General features: G+C 29.4%; 1 protein-coding gene across 2 annotated transcripts in view; it reads left to right on the forward strand.

Annotated features, from left to right (window-relative positions):
- LOC111629891 (phosphatidylinositol 4,5-bisphosphate 3-kinase catalytic subunit delta isoform-like) overlaps positions 1 to 26,369 on the forward strand; it is a 32,422-nt gene that overhangs the window by 2,289 nt on the left and 3,764 nt on the right. Inside the window, exons 1-19 of one of the 2 annotated variants that reach the window (XM_023373819.1) lie at positions 4,150 to 4,258; positions 4,401 to 4,886; positions 13,188 to 13,419; positions 13,883 to 14,112; positions 14,240 to 14,416; positions 14,499 to 14,568; positions 14,659 to 14,837; positions 15,068 to 15,289; positions 15,362 to 15,604; positions 15,833 to 15,892; positions 15,971 to 16,159; positions 16,234 to 16,355; positions 17,975 to 18,118; positions 18,183 to 18,348; positions 22,817 to 22,935; positions 23,001 to 23,110; positions 23,197 to 23,275; positions 24,570 to 24,743; positions 24,811 to 24,928. In XM_023373819.1, coding sequence (XP_023229587.1) covers positions 4,746 to 4,886; positions 13,188 to 13,419; positions 13,883 to 14,112; positions 14,240 to 14,416; positions 14,499 to 14,568; positions 14,659 to 14,837; positions 15,068 to 15,289; positions 15,362 to 15,604; positions 15,833 to 15,892; positions 15,971 to 16,159; positions 16,234 to 16,355; positions 17,975 to 18,118; positions 18,183 to 18,348; positions 22,817 to 22,935; positions 23,001 to 23,110; positions 23,197 to 23,275; positions 24,570 to 24,743; positions 24,811 to 24,928 — 2,775 coding nt within the window. In that variant the 5' untranslated portion in view covers positions 4,150 to 4,258; positions 4,401 to 4,745. Of the gene's footprint in view, positions 1 to 4,149; positions 4,259 to 4,400; positions 4,887 to 13,187; positions 13,420 to 13,882; positions 14,113 to 14,239; positions 14,417 to 14,498; positions 14,569 to 14,658; positions 14,838 to 15,067; positions 15,290 to 15,361; positions 15,605 to 15,832; positions 15,893 to 15,970; positions 16,160 to 16,233; positions 16,356 to 17,974; positions 18,119 to 18,182; positions 18,349 to 22,816; positions 22,936 to 23,000; positions 23,111 to 23,196; positions 23,276 to 24,569; positions 24,744 to 24,810; positions 24,929 to 26,369 lie in introns of those variants that run through there. The other variant, XM_023373820.1, reaches the window with a different exon arrangement.

A 26,369-nucleotide genomic window follows, 5' to 3' on the forward strand; every position in this document is an offset into this window, starting at 1 on the left:
ATTATTTAATTATTTAATTTTTTTGCAAGTGATGTGAAGTGCCTATAGAATTTACATATATTTGTGTTCATAATAGCTTATCATAATTCTGTAAGAGTAGGTTTGTTGTTTCACGGCATCTTCTACAATCAACAGCGTAATACGTTTGTAAATTTTCTAAAAATAATTTCCCGAGTTGCTTTCGGATTTACATAAGTCACCTGCCACTACTCCCTCAACAAAAGTATGAGGTAGTCCTATCGTACGGTAAGAGACACGACTCTAATTAAAAATAATTATTTAGTGTTATTAAACATCCTATAAATACTTTAAAATAGTTTAATTTTTTATTTACCTTCGCTGGTAACATTCGTCGTTGTTAAACGTTTCCGCCATTTTTCAACAATATCCCATGAGTCAGTGCGCGACGTGAACGTGTGGCGCGACATCAAACGTGTACTTCTGCTTGCCGTATAAGTTTAACATTCGAACTTCGGCCGCAACCTCTCTAATAAATGCCAAGCCAGATGCACAGGCCTTTAGTATGACGCAGGCTACGCTGGCAATGAGTGAGTCTACGCAACCGTTACTGGAGGGCGCTGATATCATCAAACGACGAATTTAAGAATAAGTTTTACGTATTACCATATACATGCTTCGACTTAAATGTAGCTTAAGGGGTTTTTGAGATTAAGCCTACCCTTCCTAAAGAATAAACTTTTTTCACGAAATTGAAAATTCTAATTGAGTATATCTAATAGATCAAGAAAACTCGCAAGTCATGGTCTTAATACTTTGTCGATCAAAAGATGGCGAGCGTGTGAAACATGAGGCCAAGGCTTGGTGAGGCTATCGAAACCTGACGTTTCGCATGCAATTTCACACGCATACCCAATGGAAAAAAAAACAGAGTGAGCAGCATTTGGTATATTAGTGAGACTAGTCCCATCTGTAAATGAAACTGTGTATATTTAGCGATGATCGAATTATTGTAATCTTCCTAACGAAACATACGACACTCGTGTGATTAATGCCGGGGCCAGAAAAAGCGCTATGCTATGGAATATGCTACTTTCTCGGGGCACTATGCTATGTGCCCCGAGAGAGTAGTGATGATTCTGACGATCTGCTGCTGCTTTCATTGTATAGCGATAATAACAAACGGAAAAGAAAGTAGGTGCAAGTATTGTCTCTAATATTTTTATTCCGGTATTCTTCTAGTGATTTCTTCCATAGACATGTATATATTCTAATTTCTTCAATTAACTTCAATTAAAATCTATGGTATCATTTTTTATTATACGTGGCAAGGGTCGACATTACAAATAAACAATTAGAAACTCGATGTGTACTGAGAATGCCCGTACTCGACGACGAAATGGAAAAATATCCGACAACAAAACTTTTTGCGATGCAGCTGACATAGTGAACGTATGTTCTCCACATTAAATCGGTGGCATAGTATATTATAACATATGTTAATTACTATGTTACTTATGTAAATGGCATACGTAACACTCTAACTGGTCTCGGCATGACTGCAGTGTTTCATTTATTATTTTTGAGGTATTAATAATTTAATTTTGGACGTCGCTATTTTAGTTACTATTTAGTAATAGTTTATAATGTAACATTTAGTAATAATTTTACCTTGATATAAGTTTTCGTTAGATTTAAATATAAACTTTCTTTTTATTGAAGCTGTTGTATAATAATTCAGATACATCAATCGATATAACTCAATAGTGTTTTGATCCATCTTGAAATTTCATCAGAACCACAAGCCAATCATACAGAAAAAGAAAGGAGAAAGGAGCGCGTATATCCCTTTTTGTGTATAAAAAAACGGTATGTCGTATGTACGAAACTTAATTCATCGTATTTACGCCAGCAAGAACAACCTGGATACTAAAATGCCACCATAATGTTTTAGAAATACGAATACATTGGCGCTGTTACATCGCGATTGCTCCAACCAACCCCTGAAAAATTTAAAGGAAAATCATTCAAAATGCAAAGTGCCTTGCCTGAAACAAAATCTTGAATTGTGTGCTTTTAGTGTAATCACGCAAATAAGCTATAGAACTACATTGAAAAAATGGACAATTTGCGGTTTTCGGTACGCAAATTGTCCATTTTTGTAAATGCTAATAACGAGTAAATCATCATTAAATCCGATCCTACTGGAGATATACACGACCTCCTTTTTTTGTTTCCCTACACCTCAACTTTTAATCACCAAAATTTAATAGCATCAACCCCCAGTCAGTCACTCCTACCTCTATACATATTGATGGAAGACATCTCTGAACTCACCAAGATTCGGACGAAAGAAAACTTAAGCTGAGGAAACACTACATGATTTTGCTGTCCAACATGGATTGTTGACTGTTTTGTGACGTCAAAATCGATGAAGCGACATCCATCACGTGGCAGATTGTTTGAGGAAAGTGTTGCCTGGTGTTCACTTTCTACACGAACATTGTCGGGCAATAAACCCGTCCTTATTTTCAAACTCACATTGGTACCTAATCAATATCTTCGTAGATCTATTCCCTAGAAAGTTTTGCGCTAGTGCTTTTAGAACTACTCCATGCTGCAAGTTCTTTGTCATTTATGGACTTTCAAATTATTCGTCTCTCATTAACAGATTAATTTGGGGGCCCACAGAAACTCCGTGACCCTGGTTCTCCCGGTATACATATTGCTTTCTGAGTGGCCAATTCTTGACAATATAGTGCAAAGCTCTTGGTTCTCATTCGTAAAAAGAACAGTAGTAATTTTATGTATTGTAAACCAAGTAGAACAGCTATTTAGAGATTAGCACTGACATCCCAACCGTACTTTTTATATCGAATTAATATCATATTTTCGTTCGTTTCCAAGCTAAAATGGGCGAGTTTCAATTGTATAACGCAATATAATAAGTCTAGACATGTTCAAACACGTTGAAATTAATTGAATAATCAACATTAAAAACACCCTAATAAAATATAAGAAAATGTCGTGTTGACTAGTGTAATCAATGGATTTTTTAAAACTCTTTTCTCCCTGTGGACACTAAAATGGGCCTATTTTGGCAAGTCCATTAAGGATTTTGTTTGATCTATTTGTATAGGCAATGTGACACGTGGAGGTTCATCACGAGAGGACTTTTATAAAAAACAACTGATTCTATTTAGGTGTTACAAACGTAAAGAAAACTCCACGTGACCAGCCCATTGATCTACGTAAAGCGTAGTTTGGATTCATTTTTAAAATAAACAATAAATATCTGTATAATAATATTATTATATTATCATTTTTATCACAAATAGTTTCTATTATCTTAAATATTATTATACGAAAGAATTCGCTATGTATAGTAAAACCTGTGTAAATAAGAACCGCACTGTATCAAATATTTTTCCGGTTTGACAGGTTTCCGTCTCGAACAGGTTTTTAAATAGAATTATTGATAGAAAGTTTTCCGTTGTATCCAGATTCCGTTTTGGGCAGGTTTTACTGTAAACAAAAACTATCTATTGTTAAATTATTTTCAAAAAATTACAGAGTTATTATAATAATTAACTCAAAAAATTCAATTTTATCGACGAAAACACGCAATAAATTAATTAGAAAGAAAATAATAATAATAATAACAACCTTTTGTTTATTTAATTCAATACTATTTTCGTATTATTTATGTAGATAATTGATTATTTTCTATTATATGCATTGTTCAGGAAACAGTAATTACACTAAGAGTCTACTATAATCTCGATAGTAAACCTTGTTTGTGACCTTTTTCAAAATGACCCGGATCACATTCTATTACATAGAACAATACACAGCAAAATCATAGTGTATAAGCAATTTATAGTATATAAGTTAGAATAAATAATGAATCGTAAATTTTCTGTAAAAAAAAATAACGAAGCGGAACGTTATTATTTTTTTATTATTTAATTTTTTTTTACTGTAAACAAATTTGGTTAGTAAAAAAAAAAAAACAAATGATTCGCTGAGTGAATGAGACGTCAAGCAATTTAAAATTGCAGCATTTTTTCCTCAAAGAAATGCTTTTTAATTTAGTTTTTCTGCTGTTAGAAACCATTTTATTTTATCAAATTGCTAACGTGTTTATCTGTTTGAATGATTCATGCAAAATATTAATCTAGAAACAATACATTAAACTAAGAAAATAACAAAATTACCCGACAAAATATAAGAAAATTGTAGTTTTATTTGTTACTGACGAACGACCCTGAAAGTAGAGAGACAGCTTTTTCGTTTCCTTGTAAGTACAGTACTGTATATAAATATATATACTGTATATATTCTTCTAACTTATAATATTTACGACAATTGTTCTAATTACATTTGTTTAATAAATAAATTTATTTATATAATACATATTTTTATTATTATTTAAATTACAGAATGACCAATTATCGTAAAATCATGTACACACAACTTACGTAGCGTGCAAGATCACGTGACGAAAAAGCATTCTTAGAATAAATTGCAAGTGTTTTTTAATACAAGGCAAACACGTGACTTAACTTAAAAATTCTCTTGTCTTTTTATTTAAAAATATGAAATTTCTATCTTATCGATTTTATTTAAGTAGAAACTTCGATTAATTTCGTGGAGTAGAAAATCGAATGCTGTGCCATCTCTCGTAAAGGAAGTAAAACAGACGGAAATAGGAAGTTGAGTAACACCTGATTCCGGGTGTGAGAGAGAGCGGATGGATAGAGAGGTGCTGCACTTGTCAACGTAACATGGCACCAACTTCTGTAATATTAGACGTTTGGTCTCATCAAATCGACCAAAACCAAGTGAAAATCGATGTGTTCTTACCCAATAGTCTGTTGATTCAGCTCGAAGTGAACAGGGATGCGACCTTGTTAGAAATAAAAGAGGTAAATGTATATTTTCTAGCATTTTTATATGTTATAATATATATATACAAGAGCGTATTCGCTACTCTTTCGTATTAAAGTAATAATAATAATAATTTCGGTATACATTAAAATCGTTCGTAGTAAATCAGAATTAGCGATAAACACTGTAAATAGAATAGAATTATTTTATCTCTAGTGATATACAAGAAAAGGCGATAAATAATTGAAATAATTCTGTTTACTCCGATTTGTATTTAGGAAAACGGAAACGAATGTTGTTCTCGGGAAGTCAAATTTCACAGAATGTTCCTTCTTGTGTATTTTCTAGTGTGGTGCCGTTGTTGTCCGAAAAGTAAATGCATTTTCTTCTGTTATCGTTGTCTAAATTCTATTATCTCGCTCTAACTTATAGATAAAGAGCACGTTTGGCATTAAAAAAAAATGAAAAATTCTGTTTTTTGGTATAACAAATTTACAGCATTTATTATTTATCAATTAGTCTTTCATCCTTTTTTTTTAAATATAATACAGTATACTTTCTGCAAATACGTAGTACATAATGGGTTCCAAAGGGCCTCATTATGTAATACATACAAACACCAGAGATCGAAATGCATTTTAGGAAGAATGTAAGGCAATTGTGTACTAACTCTTCAATAAAATTATATACTAGTATTTGAAGAAATTACATTGTAGCATTTATTATGTATTTTAGTTTCGTTATATGTGTTTCTACCTTTATACATAACTCCAAGTTCATGCAGGTAAAGTCCACACTTCGGTTCCGGTCGTTGTTTTTTTTTTTTTTTTTTGAATTATTTAAGAGAAATTTTATTCTCTATTAATATTTCTATTGGATATTTTATTCGTTTAATTACGTAATTGTGTGAAATAAAATCATAAGAATGATGCAAAAGTTTCTCTGTACAAACAACTGAAAAAATTTTTGAAATTTTATATTTGTTTCTATTGTTACTTATTTCATGTTATAAATTTTTAAGGGATAAATCATTTATGGAAAAATTAAAAAAAAAAAAAATTTTAAAGCTCACAATTAAATGAAATTGTATATTTAAAGTGTATTAGATAATATCTTTCAGTTTTCTAAGAAATTTTCTTTCGATTTACTTCCCTTTTTCTATCTATTATCGCTAAGAAGTGTCCTAAAAATAATTTGTTTTTAGTGAAATTTTTAATAGAAAATTTCCACATTTTAAATAAATAAAAAAAATTCCATTTTAATATAGCAATAATTCATTTTTATTTGTAATAATAGTAAATAGTAATTGCCAATTTATAGAGTTAATTATAGAAATGAATTAGTATTAATTATTTAATCATTTAAAATATCACACTATTCAGCAAAAGTACAGCCCATAATTTAATAATATTATTAATTTTAATAAATTAAAATATTTTAAATACTATTATTATTATTATTATTATTACAATTTTTATAGCTTCTATATAATTGTAATTGTTATAGATAAAAAATTATAGTAAGAGATTATCTAATTTTTTAATGTGATAAAATGACTTTATTATGATTAATTTTTTTAAAATATAAATGTGATTTTTATCTGTATTAATTATTCAATTAATTATGCCACATAAACAGAAAAAAAGGACAGACTTTTAACACAGTATGTAAATTAGGTATTAAGTTAGAGATAAAAGTATTACATCTATCAAATGAAATTTTCTTCCAATTTTAAATTCCTTTTTAACAAATTTTTATTCAATATTTAATGTGAACTATGCATTTAATTAATATAGTATAATATATATTATTAAATAGAATGATGAATAAGCAATATGAATATAAAATTCTTGAAATTCTCTCAAGAATTTCATCTTAAATTAAAAAGAGAATATTCAGTAGACCCATTGAAAGATTTATGTGAATAAATTTATGAGAAATTATTTAATAATATGTAAAAAATAGAAAGGTATAATGAATAAGTAAGATTGGAATCAAGCAGTAAACACTTTAAAAAAATTAATCTGTCTTTCATTAGCTTATTTACTCATAAAGTAATGAATTAAATATGTAACAGAATGTATAATGAACATAACAATGTAAGGTGTTGTAGAATGAATTATTAAACATTTTATAGACAAGTCTATAAACTAATGTTTAATTAAGTAACTAAGTATATATATTTTTAATATATGTTAGCATATTGAAAACATATTTTACTTACATTAAGTCTTGTTTTGATAGAAATCAATACGTTCTGTACAAAAACAGACTGCGAAAGGCAATTTTCTTAGAAAATATATTTAATAACAGCTTTGTACCAGGATCCATTTTTCTAATTATTTCTAACAAATTGTATTTTTTTCTTTGTGTTTTAATTATTTTAATAACTTACGGATTAAAGAAGCTTAAGATATTTTATAGGAGGGGGGAAGAACTCCGAAAATAAGAATAAAACACTGGTTTAGAAAAGGAATGAAAAATATTTATTTGGATAAAGCATTTCTCTGATGTTTCAACGATAATGTAGCTTATAAGAATTGCAATTTTTAGAGAAGACGATCGATACGTAAACACAAAAACTGGCAAAGATTGATATGAAGTCAATTGACTTCTGATTTTCTACTCCCGTTATAAACCTTATTCTATTATGAAAAAAAGCTATTTGTTCTTCTACACCTAGAGTAAAAAATAATGAAAAAATTTATCAGAATTTCCCCTTATTTAAAGCCATAAATTAAAATTTCAATAGAGTAAAAAAGAAAAAAAGCATTCCTTCGCTGCTTGATGCGTGACAATCCTGAAAGGAAACAATTGACATTTATTTTAAAAATGGTGTGACTATTGCCTGTTATCGTTTAAAGAAAACTTTAATCATTTAAAAATGACAATTTAAATACCAACTTCATTAGACCATATAATCTTATCCGGATTTAAATATAATTAATATTTTAGTTTCATTATATCACAGTTAATCGAAAGATTTATGTAAATGAGATGGAGTGATCATTTTACACGAAAGATGAGGATTGTAGAATTATTCTTTTATAGAATATAACGAGCAATTTTTAATCTAAAAACTATTATAAACATAAATTGATTGAATATATTGAATTATATGCTATACAATGTTAAGATTTATAATTAATTAATGATTCTTTCTTTGCCCTCCTAGTAAGCTCATGATAACATAAAAACTATAATAATCAATAATAACACATTGTTGTCATCTACTGAAAGGTTACATAGAATTCATGGCTTTCGAATTGATTCTAGTTAACTATAATAGAGGCCCATAGGGAGTCATATAATAGTTACTCCACTAATCAATGGCATAACTATATACGAGTGGGCCCCTCTGCAGTATTTCCAAAAGGGGCTTTTCTGTAATATTTTTCGTGAGGTATTGACGTGAGATAAAAAGAAAAAAAGGTTGAAAAACACTGAATTAAACTGTGAAACGTTCATATTATTTAGCTGTTTTTTTTTCTTCATATTTATCGTATTGTTGTATTAACTTTAACCTTTGTTAATTTAATTTAAACATAATTGGATTTTAAAGAAAATTAAGTCTTCAAAAGGAATTAATCCTGATAAATTTAATAGCATTTAATTAGCTTTAATCTCGATATTTTTATCTATTGTTTTTAATTCATAATGATAAACAGACTGAGCATGAAAATCATTGAATTAAATAATAAAAATATCTATTATTCTATTGTTTCCTAATCTTAAAAAATTTACAAACGAAATAAGTTTGTCATTAATAAATTAATATTTAATCTATACATCATATACATAATCATTATTGACTGGATAAAACTGTTTGTTTATTCCATTTAAATTTAAAACTAATATCTCCAATTAAAATGTGTTTGTTCTATGTGATTTTGTGAAATATTATTTGAAATTAATTTTAGAACTCTAATTAAAATTTTATTTAAGTTTTAGAAGGGACGACCAGAAGGAAGACAAAAGGAGCAAATTGTCCTGGGTTCCAAGGAAATAGAGGCTTCTATGCAACCTTTTTATTTAATATAATTTAATTTGATAGGGTCCCCAATTTGTATTTTGTCCCAGGCCTCCATTACCCTCTCATCTTTAGACTTATTCACTTCTTCTTTCATAAAATTTATCTGTTTTAAGTTTTTGCCCTGCGCGCACTAAGAGGGTTTTTTTTTTTAAAATGCTTATTATGAATTCCGCCAGGCCCACAATGGTGTAAACCGGGTTATAAAGGACTACACCCGAGATAAACTGTACATCATGTTAAAAATCCTGGGGTTTATTCCAACCGTATTCGAACCCGGATCCTCCAAAGCAATAGATCAGCCTTCAGGTCGTCCATCGTGCATTTAAACTAGGGATCTCATAGTAATTTCATTTTATTATTTTCTTTTATATCTAACTTGCTGAATATAAAAATATTTTAAAAATTAAACGGTGAAGGAAGAGAAAAATTATATTCATTTCTCTCTATTTTTATTCTTCTGATTTGAAAGCGGTCGAGATAATCACGTACTGAACCAGTTTAAATTAATATTTTCGATCTTATGTGCTAGGCAATAAATGACGAGTGTGTGTATTTCTTTATCTCCATTATTATCGCGCAAAAATTTTTTTATATTTACTGAGAGTTTATCTTCTGTTTTAAAATCAATATTTTTACTCATTGAAAATTTAAGTTTCAAAATTGAAATTTCTAATAATTAACTAATTATTTAAAAAAAAAGACACCAGAACTTACTTTTGTACTAAGAATTATATCATTATTCAATATTAAATGCCGATATAAAGGATATTTTGTTCTATATAAATAGATGTGCTACCTTTAAACTTTTTAAAAACTCTTTTCGCCGTGTGGACACTAAGAGGACCCTTTATAACAAGCCCATTATGAGTTCGGCCGCTCCTTTATGGGCTGCCTAACCCGTAAAGGGCCCGACATATACGATCTCCAAAAAGTTTCTGGGGTTTTTCGACCCGTCCGGATACGATCCCGGGTCTCCCAGAGCGGTTGGTTGCCATTTTAATTGCAGTAACTAATGATAGCAGTGATAAAAATTATAAAATTACAATCCGTTACTATACCTTAACGATAGAGTATGTTGCCTTGTATTTAGTACAGCTGTTTTTAAACAAACCAATGACATAATTCGTTTCATTTGAAACAGATTATGTCACTGATTTGTTTATCCATGGCTATTTGTGGTGTTCCTTTTTTGAAACAGAAATTTAAAATGGCCCGATGGCTGGGAGGTTAAGATGGCAGCCTACCGCTCGGAGGACCCGGAATCAAAACGGGTCGGAAAACCCAGAATCTTCGGGAACCCATAATAGACCTACTAAAAGGGACCTCTTAGTGCCCACACGGGGTGGAAGGAATTTAAAGAAGACATTTAAAATCATTAGAAAAATTTTGAAAAACTTAAAATATATAATGTATATGGGAACTATAAAAACACAAGCAAATTAGGATATTTATTGACAATTTTCCTCTTGAAATGGGAGGAAAAGAGTCTCTTTTATACGTTTTTTTTTTCTTAACTATTTATTTCCTGTTCTCGAATTTTCTGAAAAACAGGATAACTTTATTTGATTTATTGCATTCTAACAATAAATTTTGTTTTTCGTGTTTTCTCCTCTTACTTTGCTAATTGAAACTCGTAAAAATGTAATATTTCCTGTTTACATTTTTCATTGTTCTAGGCTATAAATAGTGTACACATATATTACTTTTTTTTTTTATAAACATCTAGTTATTTGTCAGATTATAATTCTTAAATTTAATGAAATATTTATATTATTCAAATAATCTGATGCTATAATTTGAGATGCTCTAAAGAAATAAAAATCAGCGTACGGACTTAAAAAAATTCAATAATTTGTAAAATTACAAATAAAGTGTATCCATTCAGTTATAAAACAGTAGCATCAAATATGGTAATATTTGAAATAATTATTAAACATTTTCGAATTCTTTTTATTCTTTCCGCCCTGTGGTCACTAAGAGGGCCTTTTTTATCGGGCCCGTCTTGTGCGTCCAGGCCTACAGTGAAGGATTGGGCCCAACATATACGGGACAAATCTCCCATAAAAAAATTCCTACTTTTGTCAGCTCGAATTTGATCTTGGATGCCCCAAAGCAATAGATTTGCGCCTTAATAGTGATAGGCTACGATGAAAGACTCGATACTGGGAAATAACGCCATAACAATACCTCATCACCATATTCATTTTACATTTTATTCAGGTTCGTTTTACGAGCTTACTGCCCCATAAAGATTAAATTTGGATTCGCTCTACACTGGTAATTTTATCTGAAAAATAAGAGTAATGGTTTTAATTTTTCGCCTCTACTAATACAGATCATAGATGAATGAGGAACAATTGCGGCTCAAGCTGACATTACTGTTCTTTATATATACAATTTACATTACATCACAATTCGATTTATCAAATACTAAAGATTAATTAAAATAAATCGAATATTGTATTATCGTCACCCACGGGAAGCATTAACCCGCCTAGTCTGTAAAGAAGGAACATTTAAAAGGGGGATTGTGTAAGTTAACTGTGTTTTGTCCAAGTTAAAATTTGTTTTCTTATGAAATTACGGATAATATTTTTAAAGACTGTACTAAATGTATAAGGTGTTTTTGTAGTATGTAAGCTTAGAAAATTACGATATTTACTTACGCAAGCACGTGGTGCGCACCATGACTCTCTACAAAGTAAAGTCACCTGTTGTTGCTCGCGCTCCTATTTTGGCCCTATTATTTTATTTAATTATTTTAAGCTACACGCTACAGATTTTGCATATTGTTTGATAAATGACATTCGTAATAATTTTTACTTGTCTTAATGAGTTGTCAATGGCTGCCCGCTCTGTGGGCGCTAAGGGACCTCTTTTAGCAAGCCCATTATGGGTTCGGCCAGGTCTACAATGGGCTAATATATAACATTGAAACTATTTAAAATCATTATTATTTCAAAAGAAGTATAATGATATTGGCCAAATGACCAACCGGTTAAGGTGGCAGCCTATTGCTCTGGGGGATCCGGGATCGTGTCCGGACGGGTCGAAAAGGTGGTTTCAGAAAATTTTCAGGTGGTGATTCGTTCGGATATGTCGGGCCCAGTCCCCCACAACCTGGCAACCCAATTGTAGGCCTGGCCAAACTTGTAATGGGTTTGCTAAAACAAACGCTCTCTTAGTACCCACAAGAGGGACACTAAGAGAGCCTTAAAACAAGGCGGTTAAAAAAGGCCTTATCAGTGCCAGCAGAGCGGAGAGTTACAAAAAAGAAAAGGTTATTATATTACCGTTTATTAAATTTACCTAACCGAACTGTTTATTTGAAATTTGTTCCTCGTCATATATTTTAATGCGAAAACAGAAAAAGTTTCGTTAAAAATTGCATTTTAATGAAACTTTATAGATAATAATAATAATAATTCATTGCTCTTCTTTCATATTTATTATGTAAATCGCCGAATGCCTACTTGTTTCATATGTTAATTAACTCTTTCACTTTGCAGTTACACCGTTACGAAATAGTTTATTGCAGTTATTGCCAAACGAAATATGCGTGATTATTTCTCTTATATAAGTAAATAATTTCCTAGTATCATTGGATAATGATTAATCGCAAAGTGAAAATGTTTATTAAACTGTGGGGCAACTCGGATATTGATCTTCGTATAGAAGATAATGCTAAAATCCATAACTCAATTATGTTGCGACTCTGGAACTAAAGATGCTTTTATTTTTTCGGTTCATTAAATTGATTTTTCTTTTTTTTGGAAAAAAAATTTAATAAGACAAAGGTAAAAATTAGAAACCTAAGTATGCGCAACAAGCAGCGACTGATAGTATATACCAGGGGTGGCAAACGTATGGTACCCATCCTACCGCTCTGGGGGACCCGAGATCGAAAAGTCCCCAGGAATTTTTCGGTGGTCGTAAAACCATATTCATCCAGTGACGCGTTATAGCTTCATGGGGCTCAGGAAAATTTGAATGTGGGGGCCCCATGTACAGTGTTGACTTCATGCATTTTTCTTCGGGGAAAATATTTTCTTATAAAATATTTGGTTTGGGGACCCAGTTGCCCTTTCTATCAATAGGATAACGCGCCACTGTATTCATCCATGCTATTCTTTAATGCCAATTTCAAACATGGAAAATAATTAAGAAATTTAAATTAATAACATTTAATCTTTTTACTTTCCAAAAATTGTAATGATAAAATGCTAAATTAAGTAAATATCCAATAGTTAACTCTGTAGTTAATTCTTTATAAAATGAAAGTACTAATTTAAATTTGTCATTTTAGGATGTTTGGGAGGAAGCGCAGAAGCATCCGTTGTATGGGATGTTGCACGACAAACAAAAATACGTGTTCATTTGCGTGACACCAACGACTGCGGAACAAGAAGAACTTGTCGATGAGCAACGAATGTTATGTGATATTAGACCCTTTCAGGCAATCCTCAAACTGGTCGAAAGGAAAGGTGACAAAGCAGAAAAATTACTCAACGCTCAAATCGGAAGTTTAATTGGAAAAGGTTCGATTTTTTTTATGATTCACAAAATAAATTTACTATTGTATTCTATTATAAACGGGCCTTCCATTAAACTGTACACGTAATTAGAGGAGGGAATCGCGAAAAGCACATCATTGTATACGATGTGGAGAAGGGGTCGAGCAGAGGCTACGTGGAAAGTCAACGTAGTCAATTTTGTGGTATTAATTGGCATACGAATTTGCTGTTATAAGCCAATTTACTAATTAGAAAATGTTTGAAGAAATTATTTTAAAAAGTTGTTCAATGTCTATGAACTATTGTACGCGTGTATTTAAAAGGAAAGGGGGTGTTTCAAAAATACATCATTGTACACAACAAGGAGGGAGTCAAATACGGCTCAAAAACTGTAGGCCTACACATAGTTGATAGACAGATTCCGAAGTTTATCGTCGATTATTTTAAATTAATTTCATTTGATAAAATTAAAATCTGTTATTTATAGGTTTACACGAATTCGACGCTCTCAAAAATCCAGAAATTAATGATTTTCGGTGGAAAATGCGGGTTCTATGCGAAGAAATCTCTCGTGAAAGAGAAAATAATTTATGGATCGATAAAGTTTTATATCATTATCCAATCGAAGTGGAATCGTCCAGTAAACTTCCAGATTACCTACTTCCACGTTTAAAAGATGGAAATCTGCTTTTGTCAATTAAATTGGAAAATTCTTCAGTGAGTATAAACTTTTATATTATGTTTCTCTGTCGAAGTTTTTGTGTCCAAGTGGATAAAATCACCGAACACTGGTAGTTTGTTAGTCGCGGGTTAGAAACTTTTAAAAATTTCTTGTGTATATTAGGTTAGTTTCACATTTTGGATACGTCACACTATTACCGTAGAGGATCTGATGGAAAAAGTCATGATAAAGAAGTCTCATATGACTGGAGATGAAGTCGAGTCCCCCGAAGATTACATCTTTAAACTTTGTGGTATGGATAAATATCTACTCGGTCCGTACCCCATTAGTCAATATAAGGTAATAAAAATAGCCATTTTGTTTTTAAGTTTAACGGAAATTATAATTTATACAATCGTCTATTTTTTAAATCTGTAAACAGTTTATCCGACAGATGATAGCCGATGATAAAACACCGGAATTAACAGTTGTTTCCATTGCTAGCATCAGGTGTAAGTTACAGTTTTACTGCGTAAATTATGTGCCACATTATGTAAATTAAATGAAAATAAAATTAGAATTTTTAATTTAATTGTTACCAGTAAACGAAGACGACGGATATGAAAGTTTAGAGAAGTTAGAAAGGAAGCGCACGTATTCGTTTTATGGAACCACAACAATGAGGAAGAAACAGAAAACGTTGTCAGCTTGGACAATTCAAGAAAATTTCTCTCTCAGAGTCAATTACTGCTGTAAATTGAACTGCGAAGAATCTTCTAGAGTAAATATATAATAATAATTTTCAAGCATATTCATAAGAATGTTTATATAATGGAATCTACGATCCCTTTTGAGATCGATATCTTGAATGCAAACTTCAAATGAATGTCACTGAATAAATATTAGATTCTATCACATATTTGCCTAATTTTTACGAATAATATTTAATGTTAAACTTTTATAAATTAATTACGAAAAGAAATATGCTTATTCATTTATAAAATTTCTAAGGTTACAGTTCAATTGGGACTGTTTCACGGGTACGAAATGTTATGCGAAGTACAATCAACAAACGATGCCATTGTAGAAAATGGCGAATGCCATTGGAACGAAGATATTCAGTTTGATCTTCCGGTATGTTGCATACCCAGAATGACACGTTTATGCATCGTCGTGTACAAACCGGTGAAGACGGCGAAGGGAAGCAAACCCAGATATCGTGATTTGAAAACGGTATTTTAATTTAATTGTTTAAAATTAATTCTTAGTTTTTTTTATACTTCGTTAAGCCAATTTTTCTATTAGGATTTGTACGCGAATCCTGTTGCTTGGGTAAATACCACAGTTTATGATTTTAAAAATATTTTAAAAACGGGACCAGTTTTACTTCCCATGTGGACTTTTTCTCAAGATCATCAGACTGAAGACATGTTAAATCCATTGGGAACTGTGGTTTCTAATCCAAACGTAGAAAATTCCACTGGTATTATGATTACTTTTGATCGTTACTCTGTCGACCATTCCATTTCTTATCCCAGCTACTCCAAAGTAAGTCGTTTTTATTGTTGTTTAACAGTGGCGCGTTATCCTATGGGCAAAAAAGGGGCAATTGCCTGGGGCTCAAAACCAATCTTTTATAAGAAAACTGTCTGAAGTCAACACTATATATGAGGTCTCTTAATTCAAATTTTCCCGGGTCCATGAAGGTATAACGTGTCACTGTTGTTCTAATTAATTTTTTTACATTGAATACAAAAACTTTTTTCCTGCCATCAGATGTTAGAACACACGTGTGAAGAGCAAAATCCTGAGAATCAATCGTCCACCGGAACCATGGTAATTTGGATTTAAAAAAATTAAAGCTAACTAAATACCAAAATTAAAAATTTTTTATTAATGAGTTATTCGAAATAGCCGCATGCCAGTAAGGCATATATGGAAGAATTAAAGCACATATGTGAAAGGGATCCTTTACATCAAATGCACGAACAGGAAAAAGAACTTCTTTGGTTTCTACGCAATGATTGTAAAAAGCATTTTCCACATGCCCTTCCCAAGCTTCTTAATTGTGTCAAATGGCAAGATCCTTGCATTGTAAAAGAGGTAAAGAATATACTTATACTTGTTATGCTTTGTATTAAGTTTCTATATTCATTTATTTTTCCTTTTTAATGAAGATAACTGATGTAGTACTCAACTGGCAACAATTACCCACTGCAAATGCCTTGGAACTACTGGATTTTGCATATGTTGATCAGACAGTTAGAAGTTTTGCAGTTAACTGTCTCAGGAATATGAGGTTTGCTTTCTTTTAACTTGCTCTTTAATTCTTTATATTTAAAATTATAAATCATCTATAATTATTAACTTACTTCTGTCATGAAAACATTAAATAAATTTAAAAAACTTTAGATCTTGGTAGTTTTGATTATGAAATTATTCAATAAAAACATTATTCCATTGCTAGTCATGGATTACATTAGCAATAATGAAATAACTAGATCTGTAGTAGAACGTATCTATATATTATTCAGTAAGTACATATTAACTGGTCACAAATAATACAATATCTATCACCATTTTATTGTACATTTTGATAAAAACATTTCTAGTGTCAAGTGTTGATTTGTTAGAGATGATGCTTATGGCCATCTGGGCATTGTTTAGAATTAATTTAACATAACATTACAGATCTAGGTTAATAATTTGAATCCTAATAATGAAAGGAACAATTGATAATCTTTAAAGAGATGTTACCATGGAATCCATTGATTTGTAATTAATAATATAAATTTAAATTGGTGATTTACAAATTAGTTGTATACATTCAGATATAGATTTTTTAATTCAGTTTAAACTATCCTATATTAATAGTTAATGTTTGATTTATTTCTTTGCGCATAAAATAACTGTTTAGTTCAGATAGCCAATACTTTTGTTGATGATTATAGAAATTTTTTTAGTTAAATATCTATCATATACAAGTGAAATTCTACTTTTGTTAAGCTGAGGATGGTCAGATATTTAATGAAAAATATTTCTTTTAGTTACCTAAACTAAACAACTGTTTATTTATTTTTGTTTTATTAATAAGATGCAAGTTTTGTAAACGTTAAAAAAAGTACACACAAAATTTATCATCTCTTCTCTACACATTATATGCTATACTATTGTAATTAAAGCTAATTTTTTTAAATTCTGTCTTTGTACTGTTTTTGATATCTTCCTAGTTTTGAGTTTTGATTTGGTTCCCAAAGCAAAAACAAAACTAGATAAATTAAGCATGGCAATTAGGCAACTGAATTTCTAGTACATGATAATTGGATGAGTAAATAGAAGAATAAAATACATACATAATTAATCTATTTTGTTTGATTAAAATGTACAACAATCTCATTAGACTATAGGGACAAAATATTTTACCTTTTTAGTCTAAAAAAACAACTAAAAATTAACTGATACTGTAATTTCTTCCATTGATTCAATTGGTTTATTACAATAAAAGTTGAATATTTAAGAATATAGAAAATTTTAATAGATGAAATGTTCTAAAATTTAAAAAAAAATTACAACATTGAAAACCTTCATAATACAAAAAAAATAATCAATATAAATTTTGTGAAAAATCAATTTTAAAATATGAAAATAAATACAAAAATCCATTTTTAGTATTTAGAAAAGATAGTTAGGTATCATTAAAATTGTAGGAAGATAAGTTGCGAATAAAAATGTGTGGATATAGTTATGCTTTCTGAATAAACAAACATGGCAATTACCAAAACTCTTTGTTGTACTATGAATATCTTTATCAGATTCAATGAAAAATAGAATTATCCAGAAAATGATAATAATTGGAAAACATAAATAAAAACAGCCTTTATGTAATACAAATATTAAAAAAATACATTTATATTTTAGTGATGAAGATCTATCACGCTACCTACTTCAGCTTGTTCAAGCATTAAAGCATGAATCATATCTACATTGTGACTTGGTAGAATTTTTATTGAAAAGAGCATTGAAAAATCAGGACGTAGGACATCGTCTATTTTGGTTATTAAGGTAACTTTTGAAAATAATAATTACTTTTTAAAATTGTTCGTTAATTGTTCTTTATATAAAACAGATCTGAAATGCATGTTCCTTCGGTATGTGTACGTTTTGGGCTTATACTGGAAGCGTACTGCCATGGTGCTGTAGATCATATGAAATCCTTAACAAGGCAAATGGAAGCATTAAACAAACTAAAGTCAGTTAATGAAATGATGCGAATAGAAGCAAATAAGAAAAAGGTAATACTTGCAAAATGAAAAGGAAAAGCTATCACTTTCAATATATTATTAAATATTAATATATCTCAGGAACATTAAATATTATTCTGTAATAAATTAGCAACATTTAACTATAGTATGCAATGGGTGAGGAAATGAGGGAACTGTCTCAAGTGACAAAACGAATAGTCAAAATGTTCAATAGGAGGAAAAATAAAAGCAATAAGCCAAATACAGTTTAGACCTATAAATGTACTTTCAAGTTGTTTATAAAAGCCTCATACCAGAATTCCAGCACCAGAATGGTTGCCAACAGAGAACACTAGATGTGGTCTCCATTGACAATCATTCAAGAAGCAGGAACAGTTGTGTTTTGGATGCAGTTTACCATTGAGGCTAGTATTACATATTCAAACATCACAAACTGGATATATTCTGTGTGATACATTAAATTAAAAGTTAATTTCATGAAATAAGCCATATATTTGTGAAAATTGCTTACCGATGTTTTTTAAATTATATTTATTACCAGATTAAGTTATCCTAATAAGGAATGTCTTTATTTCAGTCTCTCGTATGATAACAAAAAAAGTTCATCTTTTTCCCTGTTTTTTACTATTTTTGCTTTTCTTCATTTGCTCAATATAGAAGAAAATTTATGCATATTTATTTAGACTCCAAGATTAGTTTTTAAGTATCACTTTATTTTTGGGATTATGATTAATATTTATATTAAAACTGATCTAACAAACTAATAATCATTTCTTTAGCTTACGGATGTGATAAATGTTAAAAATAATGAACCTTTTTTACACGCTTGTGCCATTTTAAAGTATGATTTACTAAATTTGCATTTAGAAAAATTGGATTTCTCATATTCTAAATCTAAAAGTCAAAGTAAGTCAAAGTATGTTTGTTTGTTAAATAAAGGGTTCTATACTGTTCAATGTATCCACATCAAATTTGGCATGAATATTCTTCAACATCATAGAAAAAATACTGTGCAGTTCCCACCCCAACTTATAAAACCTGTGTTCTAACTTAAAAATGTACAAGCAATAACATAAAATTGCAGTTTCATTATTGTAAATACTCAGTAGCTAAAATGTACAGTACATTTATTGACCTAAGATCATTATTTTTATTACCTCTCTTCCATCCTTTCAAAAGACTGAGCAATTTTGGACACATGCATCTAGTTTTCATGATGAACTATACGTTCTGAAGTCATTATTTATTACTATCTTATGCTAATTATTCCTATTTAATAAAACATTTATTATTTTATACAGATCCTATCTCTAATAAATGGATTACATCTCTCAAATGATATTTGTGCTTTTATGCTTTTAGATTTTTTCATATTTATCATCACACGTTAAAAATTTCTATTTTTTGGCATTATATTTGATTTAATTATTTAATATAGTTTCTCAATTACTTTACAAATATTCATAAACATGAAATCACATATGCAAGTATTATTACATATTATTAAATATTGACTAGAAACATAATAAAAATTAATTCACTCATTTTCAAAAACATTTAAATTTAAGTATTAATATTATCTAAATGGATTTTAAAAAAATATTTTATTCTTGTTTTACAAAATTATTACTTGAATTAAGAATAGATTGAATTAGATCGTGGAATAAGGCAATGAAACAAATGAATGATATGCCAAGAAGGGTGCCTCCTGGGAAGACTTTCTGAGGGAAACTGGTCCCTATTTAGGTATTAGATAGATGGGTTTACATCTGGCTGGACATATGGAATTTTTTGGGTTTTCTTACCCAAAAAATTCCATATGTCCAGCCAGATGTAAACACACAACCAGTGTTTTAGGTATTACTATATAATTTTACATAAAACTAGGTACATTAAACTTTCTAATACTTTTTACAGATTTTTTTCTATCACAAATACTAATAAAATTATAAATTTTTTAAATTGCACATGGACTTTATGGACACCCTGTATAATGCTTTCTATTTTGAACCTTTTTATCTCCCATAAGCACATGTTTTATACATTATAATTCTAAAATACATACAAAAATAAAATTTAATTTAATTACACAATCATAAAACCCAATAAAAATAAAAAGTTTTATATACTTAAAATAATACTTTAGACAATTTATTTTTTTAACCAATACGTAAATTTTCTAAATTTTTGTTTTTTAATTTATTGGTTAAAAAAAAGTAAATTATTATTTTAAGTATATAAAATTTTTATTTTTGTATTTATTTTAGAATTATAATGTATAAAACATCTGCTGATGAGGGATGAAAAGGTCGGTCTGAAATACAAGAAAGCATTGTACACTACAGACTAATAAAATCTCTTGTTGCAAAAAAAAGTACAGTAGATTATAGTTAAAATAATAATAATAATAGAGACAAAAAGCCTTAATTAACAAGAAAACAAAATGTTTTATTAAAGTGAATATATCTCTGATAAGATATATAATTTTATGTTGACAACATTGATAATAGCACTGGTATTTGAATAAGATTTTACTAAATTACTAATTCAACTAAATATTTACATCAGCCAAAAATTTCTTTGTCTTTTCAATTATTATTGTACATCTTCAAGTGGGTCTAAAATATATTTCTGAAATGTTCTTATGTGATTGACTAAATTTTTAATTTGAAAAATTGGGTCATTATTTCCTTACTCTTTTTTATAAGGAAATAATGACCCAATTTTTCAAATTAATAATAAACATTATTTAGTGTACAGTTAATATAATTTTATTGACTACAAATTTAGTTAATTAATACTCAATGCTAATTTAATTTATATCCATGAACTTAACCAATGTAATTAATTAATTAAAACATTTATAAAACTTCATTTTGTAAATTCAAATAATTGTTTAAAAATTAGATTTAATAAAATAAATATTTAACTTTGATATTTGAATCTGTTGGTGAATTATTAATAGAATTTTGCTTAACTTTGTTTTAAAACTAATTACTAACAGATAACTGCATTTATACGAAGTAGCTTCAAAAAGTTCCTGAAATTGGTTTATTAATCAAAAGTATATGTACAATTGACAAATCAAGCAATGTGTCCTTCAAAGTATTGTCCTTCAGCAACCACACACTTTTGCCAATGCTGGTATAGCTGCTGAAAACATTCTTGAAAGTCATCTTGTGACAGTGCCTGCAATGCAGATGTCACACTCTTATCTGCATTCTTGAAGTGGCATCTTTTGATGGCATCTTTCAATTGGGGAAGAGATAGAAATTGCATGAGGTCTGTACAGTGTGTTAGCTAATGCAGTGCAAGTTCAATTGATCATGCAGGATGGAATGACAAGTTCCAACCAAAATTCCTGCTGTCTGACCTCACAATCTCATATACAGTCAACAACAATATAATCTCATCCCTCAAGAAAGTGATTTTGCCAGTCATAAACTTGAGAATGCTTTGTGGAAGATTCAATATAGACATCCTGAAGCATCTTTAAGGTCTCAGAAGGTTTTTTCCCCAATAAACACAAAATTGATATTTGCATGGTCTTCCACAGACATTTTTGTCAGACTGTTTCACAATGTCTCATAGTAAATGGCCTTCAGTGAATGGATTCTGTTGTCATCTTTGCAGTGAGTACAGATTTGTTTGAACATATTTCTCTATTCCTGACATGTTTTAGCTAAGACATGCATTACATGTTCCCTTTTTCATCACCTTTAATTGACTAACCCAGCATAATACCAGGAACTTTTTGAAGCTACTCTGTATAAGTGCTAAATGTAAATTTTTTACATAAAATTGAATAAAAAACTAATTTATCAATGTATGGATTTAAATGCAACATATAAAGCTTTAAAAAAAAAAAGTTATAGAATAGTGTGTGCATATTACCCTAAATTTCAAAAATTTTTATCGATTACTTAGGAAGATATAGGATTTCCTAAAATGAAATTAATAGTAATTTAAAATGGTAGCAAAGTTAATTATTACCTGAGAAGTATGCAACGTACAACAATTGAGAGATTAACTGTTAGAGTTTCATCTCCTATTTGCATTCAATTGTCTTGCTTTATACCTCTAAGAAATGCTATAAACAAAAATGATGACTCCATAACAGAGATTTTTGTGTTCTACAGTTTACAAAATTAGAATCATTCATCAACTGTGACAAATGAATAATTGATTGAGCATGCAGGAGATATAGAATTGTGGCTGTTTTGGGAAGAATGACAATAGATATGCTGTAATGAATATAGGAAGAATTTGAGTATTGGTTGGATGTGTGCCATGTGACACAAGGTGCACACATTGAGAAATTGTAACGAGCAAATGTAAAACTTGGACAGTTTACCAATGTTTTAATGTACATTATAATGTTCTCAGATAATAATTAACATAATTACAATAATTTAAAATGGTAACATTCTTTTTGAAAGATTCTGTATTTAATTTTTACATAACAATTATTGAACTTTCAACTATGTTTTTTTAATAGGAAAATAGAGAAAAAATCAAAGCAACGTTGCAAGATATACTTAGTCAACGATATTATCAAGATGCATTTTTTAATTTACCAAATCCTTTAAATCCTTGCTATAGATTTTCTAAAATTAGGTAAGATAAAATACTTGGATTTGTATAGAAAGTCATTTTGTTTTCAATCTTATTTTGGTTTTCAGGGTAGAAAAATGCCACCTTATGGATTCAAAAATGAAACCAATGTATATTGCTTTTGAAAATTTTGATAAAAATGGACAAGATATATTTATTATATATAAAAATGGAGATGGTAAATTCTTCAAATTAAAATAAAAATAAAAATAATAATAATAATAATACCTTATTTCTTTTAATTTATTAAATATTGTTATGTAGATCTCAGACAGGATATGTTAACACTTCAAATGATACAAATTATGGATACATTATGGAAGAATGAAGGACTTGATTTAAGGTAAGTGTGACTTAATATATTATGATATAGTTTATATTAGTACTGTTTGACATATTTAATCAAAGAAATTGCAGTAAAATAGCTTTGATTATTGATTTCTTTTAATAACTTTCTCTACCCTGCCTAGTAAATCAAATAAATTATTAAATTTATTAATCAAAAAGCATAATATCAATAAATACCATAAATTGTTACTTATACTTTAGGTTACAATTTGTTCAAAGAGTTAATTCCTTATCATCATCATTAAATATGCACACTTGAGAAAATTTTCACTCAAATCTTCTTATGCGTATACTGGAGAATGTACAGTATAAATTAACACTCCTAAACCTTATAACTCCAGTAATAAACATTTAATAGCAAACTAACGTTTTCAACCGTACATTTGGTCTTCTTCAGGTTTAAAAACCAGTTATATTCGAACATGTGAATGCATAGAACAAAACTTCTGAAATTATTTTCAAAAAATGGAACTTTACCAACGTAATTTAAAAGAATAAAAAGTTAAGCGTGTGCATTGCCATGGCAACGACATGTTAAATGTGAAAATACGAAATTGATTAACATTATGTGAAAATTTTCACATAATGTTAATCAATGTGGGACCACAAACAATTGGTTAATAAATAAACTATTATTTTTTTACAACATATAAAAGAAAGGTATATACAGAGTTTCTGAAAAGTTACTGTGCAGTGAAAAAGGTTATACACAAGTTATATACAATATTGCAGTTTCTCCTAGGCATAATCTCTCATATTCCAAGAAAGATTATGCAATCAGAAAAGAAGCCTTTCAAAAACTGTAGTCCTAAAACCAGATTTGCTAGCAAGCAGTAATGTCATCTACTAAAAAGTGGAAATGCGGGACATACAGCTAACAGGTTTCGTAAACAATACCATACTTTAATGTGAAAAGTTACTGTGCAGTGAGAACTTTTCAGACACCCTGTATTTCATAAATAACTGTATAAAATCATTAAAAATATAGGGAAAATTAATAAGGAACAAAACTTAATTATTATTAACAAGTTATTAATCATAATACAGAATATACTTAAATGGGGCAAGAATATAAAATTAGTGTTAGTATTTTTTTTTATATTGTCATTTTGTTTTAACACAGAACTATGAATTTATGAATAATTTTGTTATGAACTAAGATTTTAATAGAACAAACTTTAACAAGTTTTTAAATTTAGTTGTCATAAATTTTCAGTAGGAGAAGCTAGTGATGAGCATGTTATATACATTTTCACAAGAGGAAAATAACATTTTATATTTAATTTTAGGATGACACCTTATCGATGCATTTCCACTGACTATAAAACGGGTTTAATTGAAGTAGTTTTGAATGCTGAAACTATAGCAAATATACAGAAAGAAAAAGGTTTTACAGCGGCATCAGCTTTTAAAAAGGGTTCTTTGCTGTCTTGGTTAAAAGATCATAATCCAGATGAGAAAAGGTTTGAACTTAATTTTTAAAAAGTTATTTCAATGTAGCACTTTCATTTAATATACATTTTCCTATAGCCTCTCTAAAGCTATTGAAGAGTTTACTGCTTCTTGTGCTGGTTATAGTGTTGCAACGTATGTACTTGGTGTGGCAGATAGACATAGTGATAATATCATGGTTAAAACAAATGGCCAGGTAAATATATTTTAAAATTTACTTTTATATAATTATTATTATAATTTATATTGGTGAAAACACACAAACACACTCTTGTTCAAAAAATAAGCATAACCATTAATTTGGTCTTTATCTCAAGAACTATTGATAAAAAAAGACAGAAGAACATTAAATTTTTGCTTTTCTATTGTTTTGTAACATAATGACTAATATGGTGTGTGGTTGCCACCCACAAACACATACTGCATAGCAATTGCTCATGCTGGTTATAATGTTGTTTATTAGCTGTATTATTAGCAAAGTCTATTCTTGAATAAAAGCATCTTGAACCTAGAGCATCCTGCATATTCCATGGGACTTAAACCAGGACATCTTGCTGGCCATTCCATGCAATGNTTGGGATGCCCAACTGGCCTTTTAGGATTTGCCGATTTATTAGCAAAGTCTATTCTTGAATAAAAGCATCTTGAACCTAGAGCATCCTGCATATTCCATGGGACTTAAACCAGGACATCTTGCTGGCCATTCCATGCAATGAATATCTTCATTATATTGTCAACAAAGTCATTGATGAGTATGTAATCTTTATTGTCAACAAAAATGAAATCTGCACCTGTAGCACTTTAGAAAAGTCTTGTTTGGAGTTCCAAAACTTTTTTCTCTACCTTCTTACAGTCAATGACACCCCCGTACAAAAATATGGAGTGCATGTGGCCATCAAATATAATTCTACCACATGCAAAATGGTCTCTTTCCACAATGTTCATTAGACTATATATGTTTTCCCACTCTCTCCAGTTCTGTTCTAATCTGATGAATCATTCTGTAGACTACACCTGGACTCCTATTTATGGATTAGATGATTAAGCTTATTTTTTAGACATGAGTATATTAATAAAAGAAATAGTAAGAAAATAAGTGTTTCAAATATTTTTTTATAAATTAAAAGGAAAAAACAATGAGTAAAAAAAGGATATATATATATATATATATATGTGAGTAAACAATACTCATTCCATTTCATAAATAAATTCAATATCATTGACTATATTTATGTTTATTCCTTTTGAAGCCTTGTGTGTCATCAAAAGATTACATTTAGATAAATACAAGAATAATAAGTATATTTTTTATCTATTATTTTAACTTGATGATATTACAGTAGACCCCCCTATAACACTTAGATACATTCCACTTTATAACAATTTTATGTTGTAGGAATCCTTAAATACACGAGCCAATCACAGCCCGACATGTGTGAAGTTTACGGACTAAGGCTGTTTGAAAGGTTTTCTTTTATAAAATTAACCGATTCTAGACTAATTCGACTCAACATTTCCAAAACACGTATAATTTTTTGGGAATAATCCGTATAAACTATGCTATAAACAAAAAATTCTAGGATTACTTACCGAGTGTGCACCGTTCGACTACGCCGTTGCTTAAAGCTGGTTTTCAT

The sequence above is a fragment of the Centruroides sculpturatus genome, unplaced genomic scaffold, assembly GCF_000671375.1.
Source record: "Centruroides sculpturatus isolate CEXI.00-Female unplaced genomic scaffold, Cexi_2.0 scaffold642, whole genome shotgun sequence".
Classification (NCBI taxonomy): Eukaryota; Metazoa; Arthropoda; class Arachnida; order Scorpiones; family Buthidae; genus Centruroides; species Centruroides sculpturatus.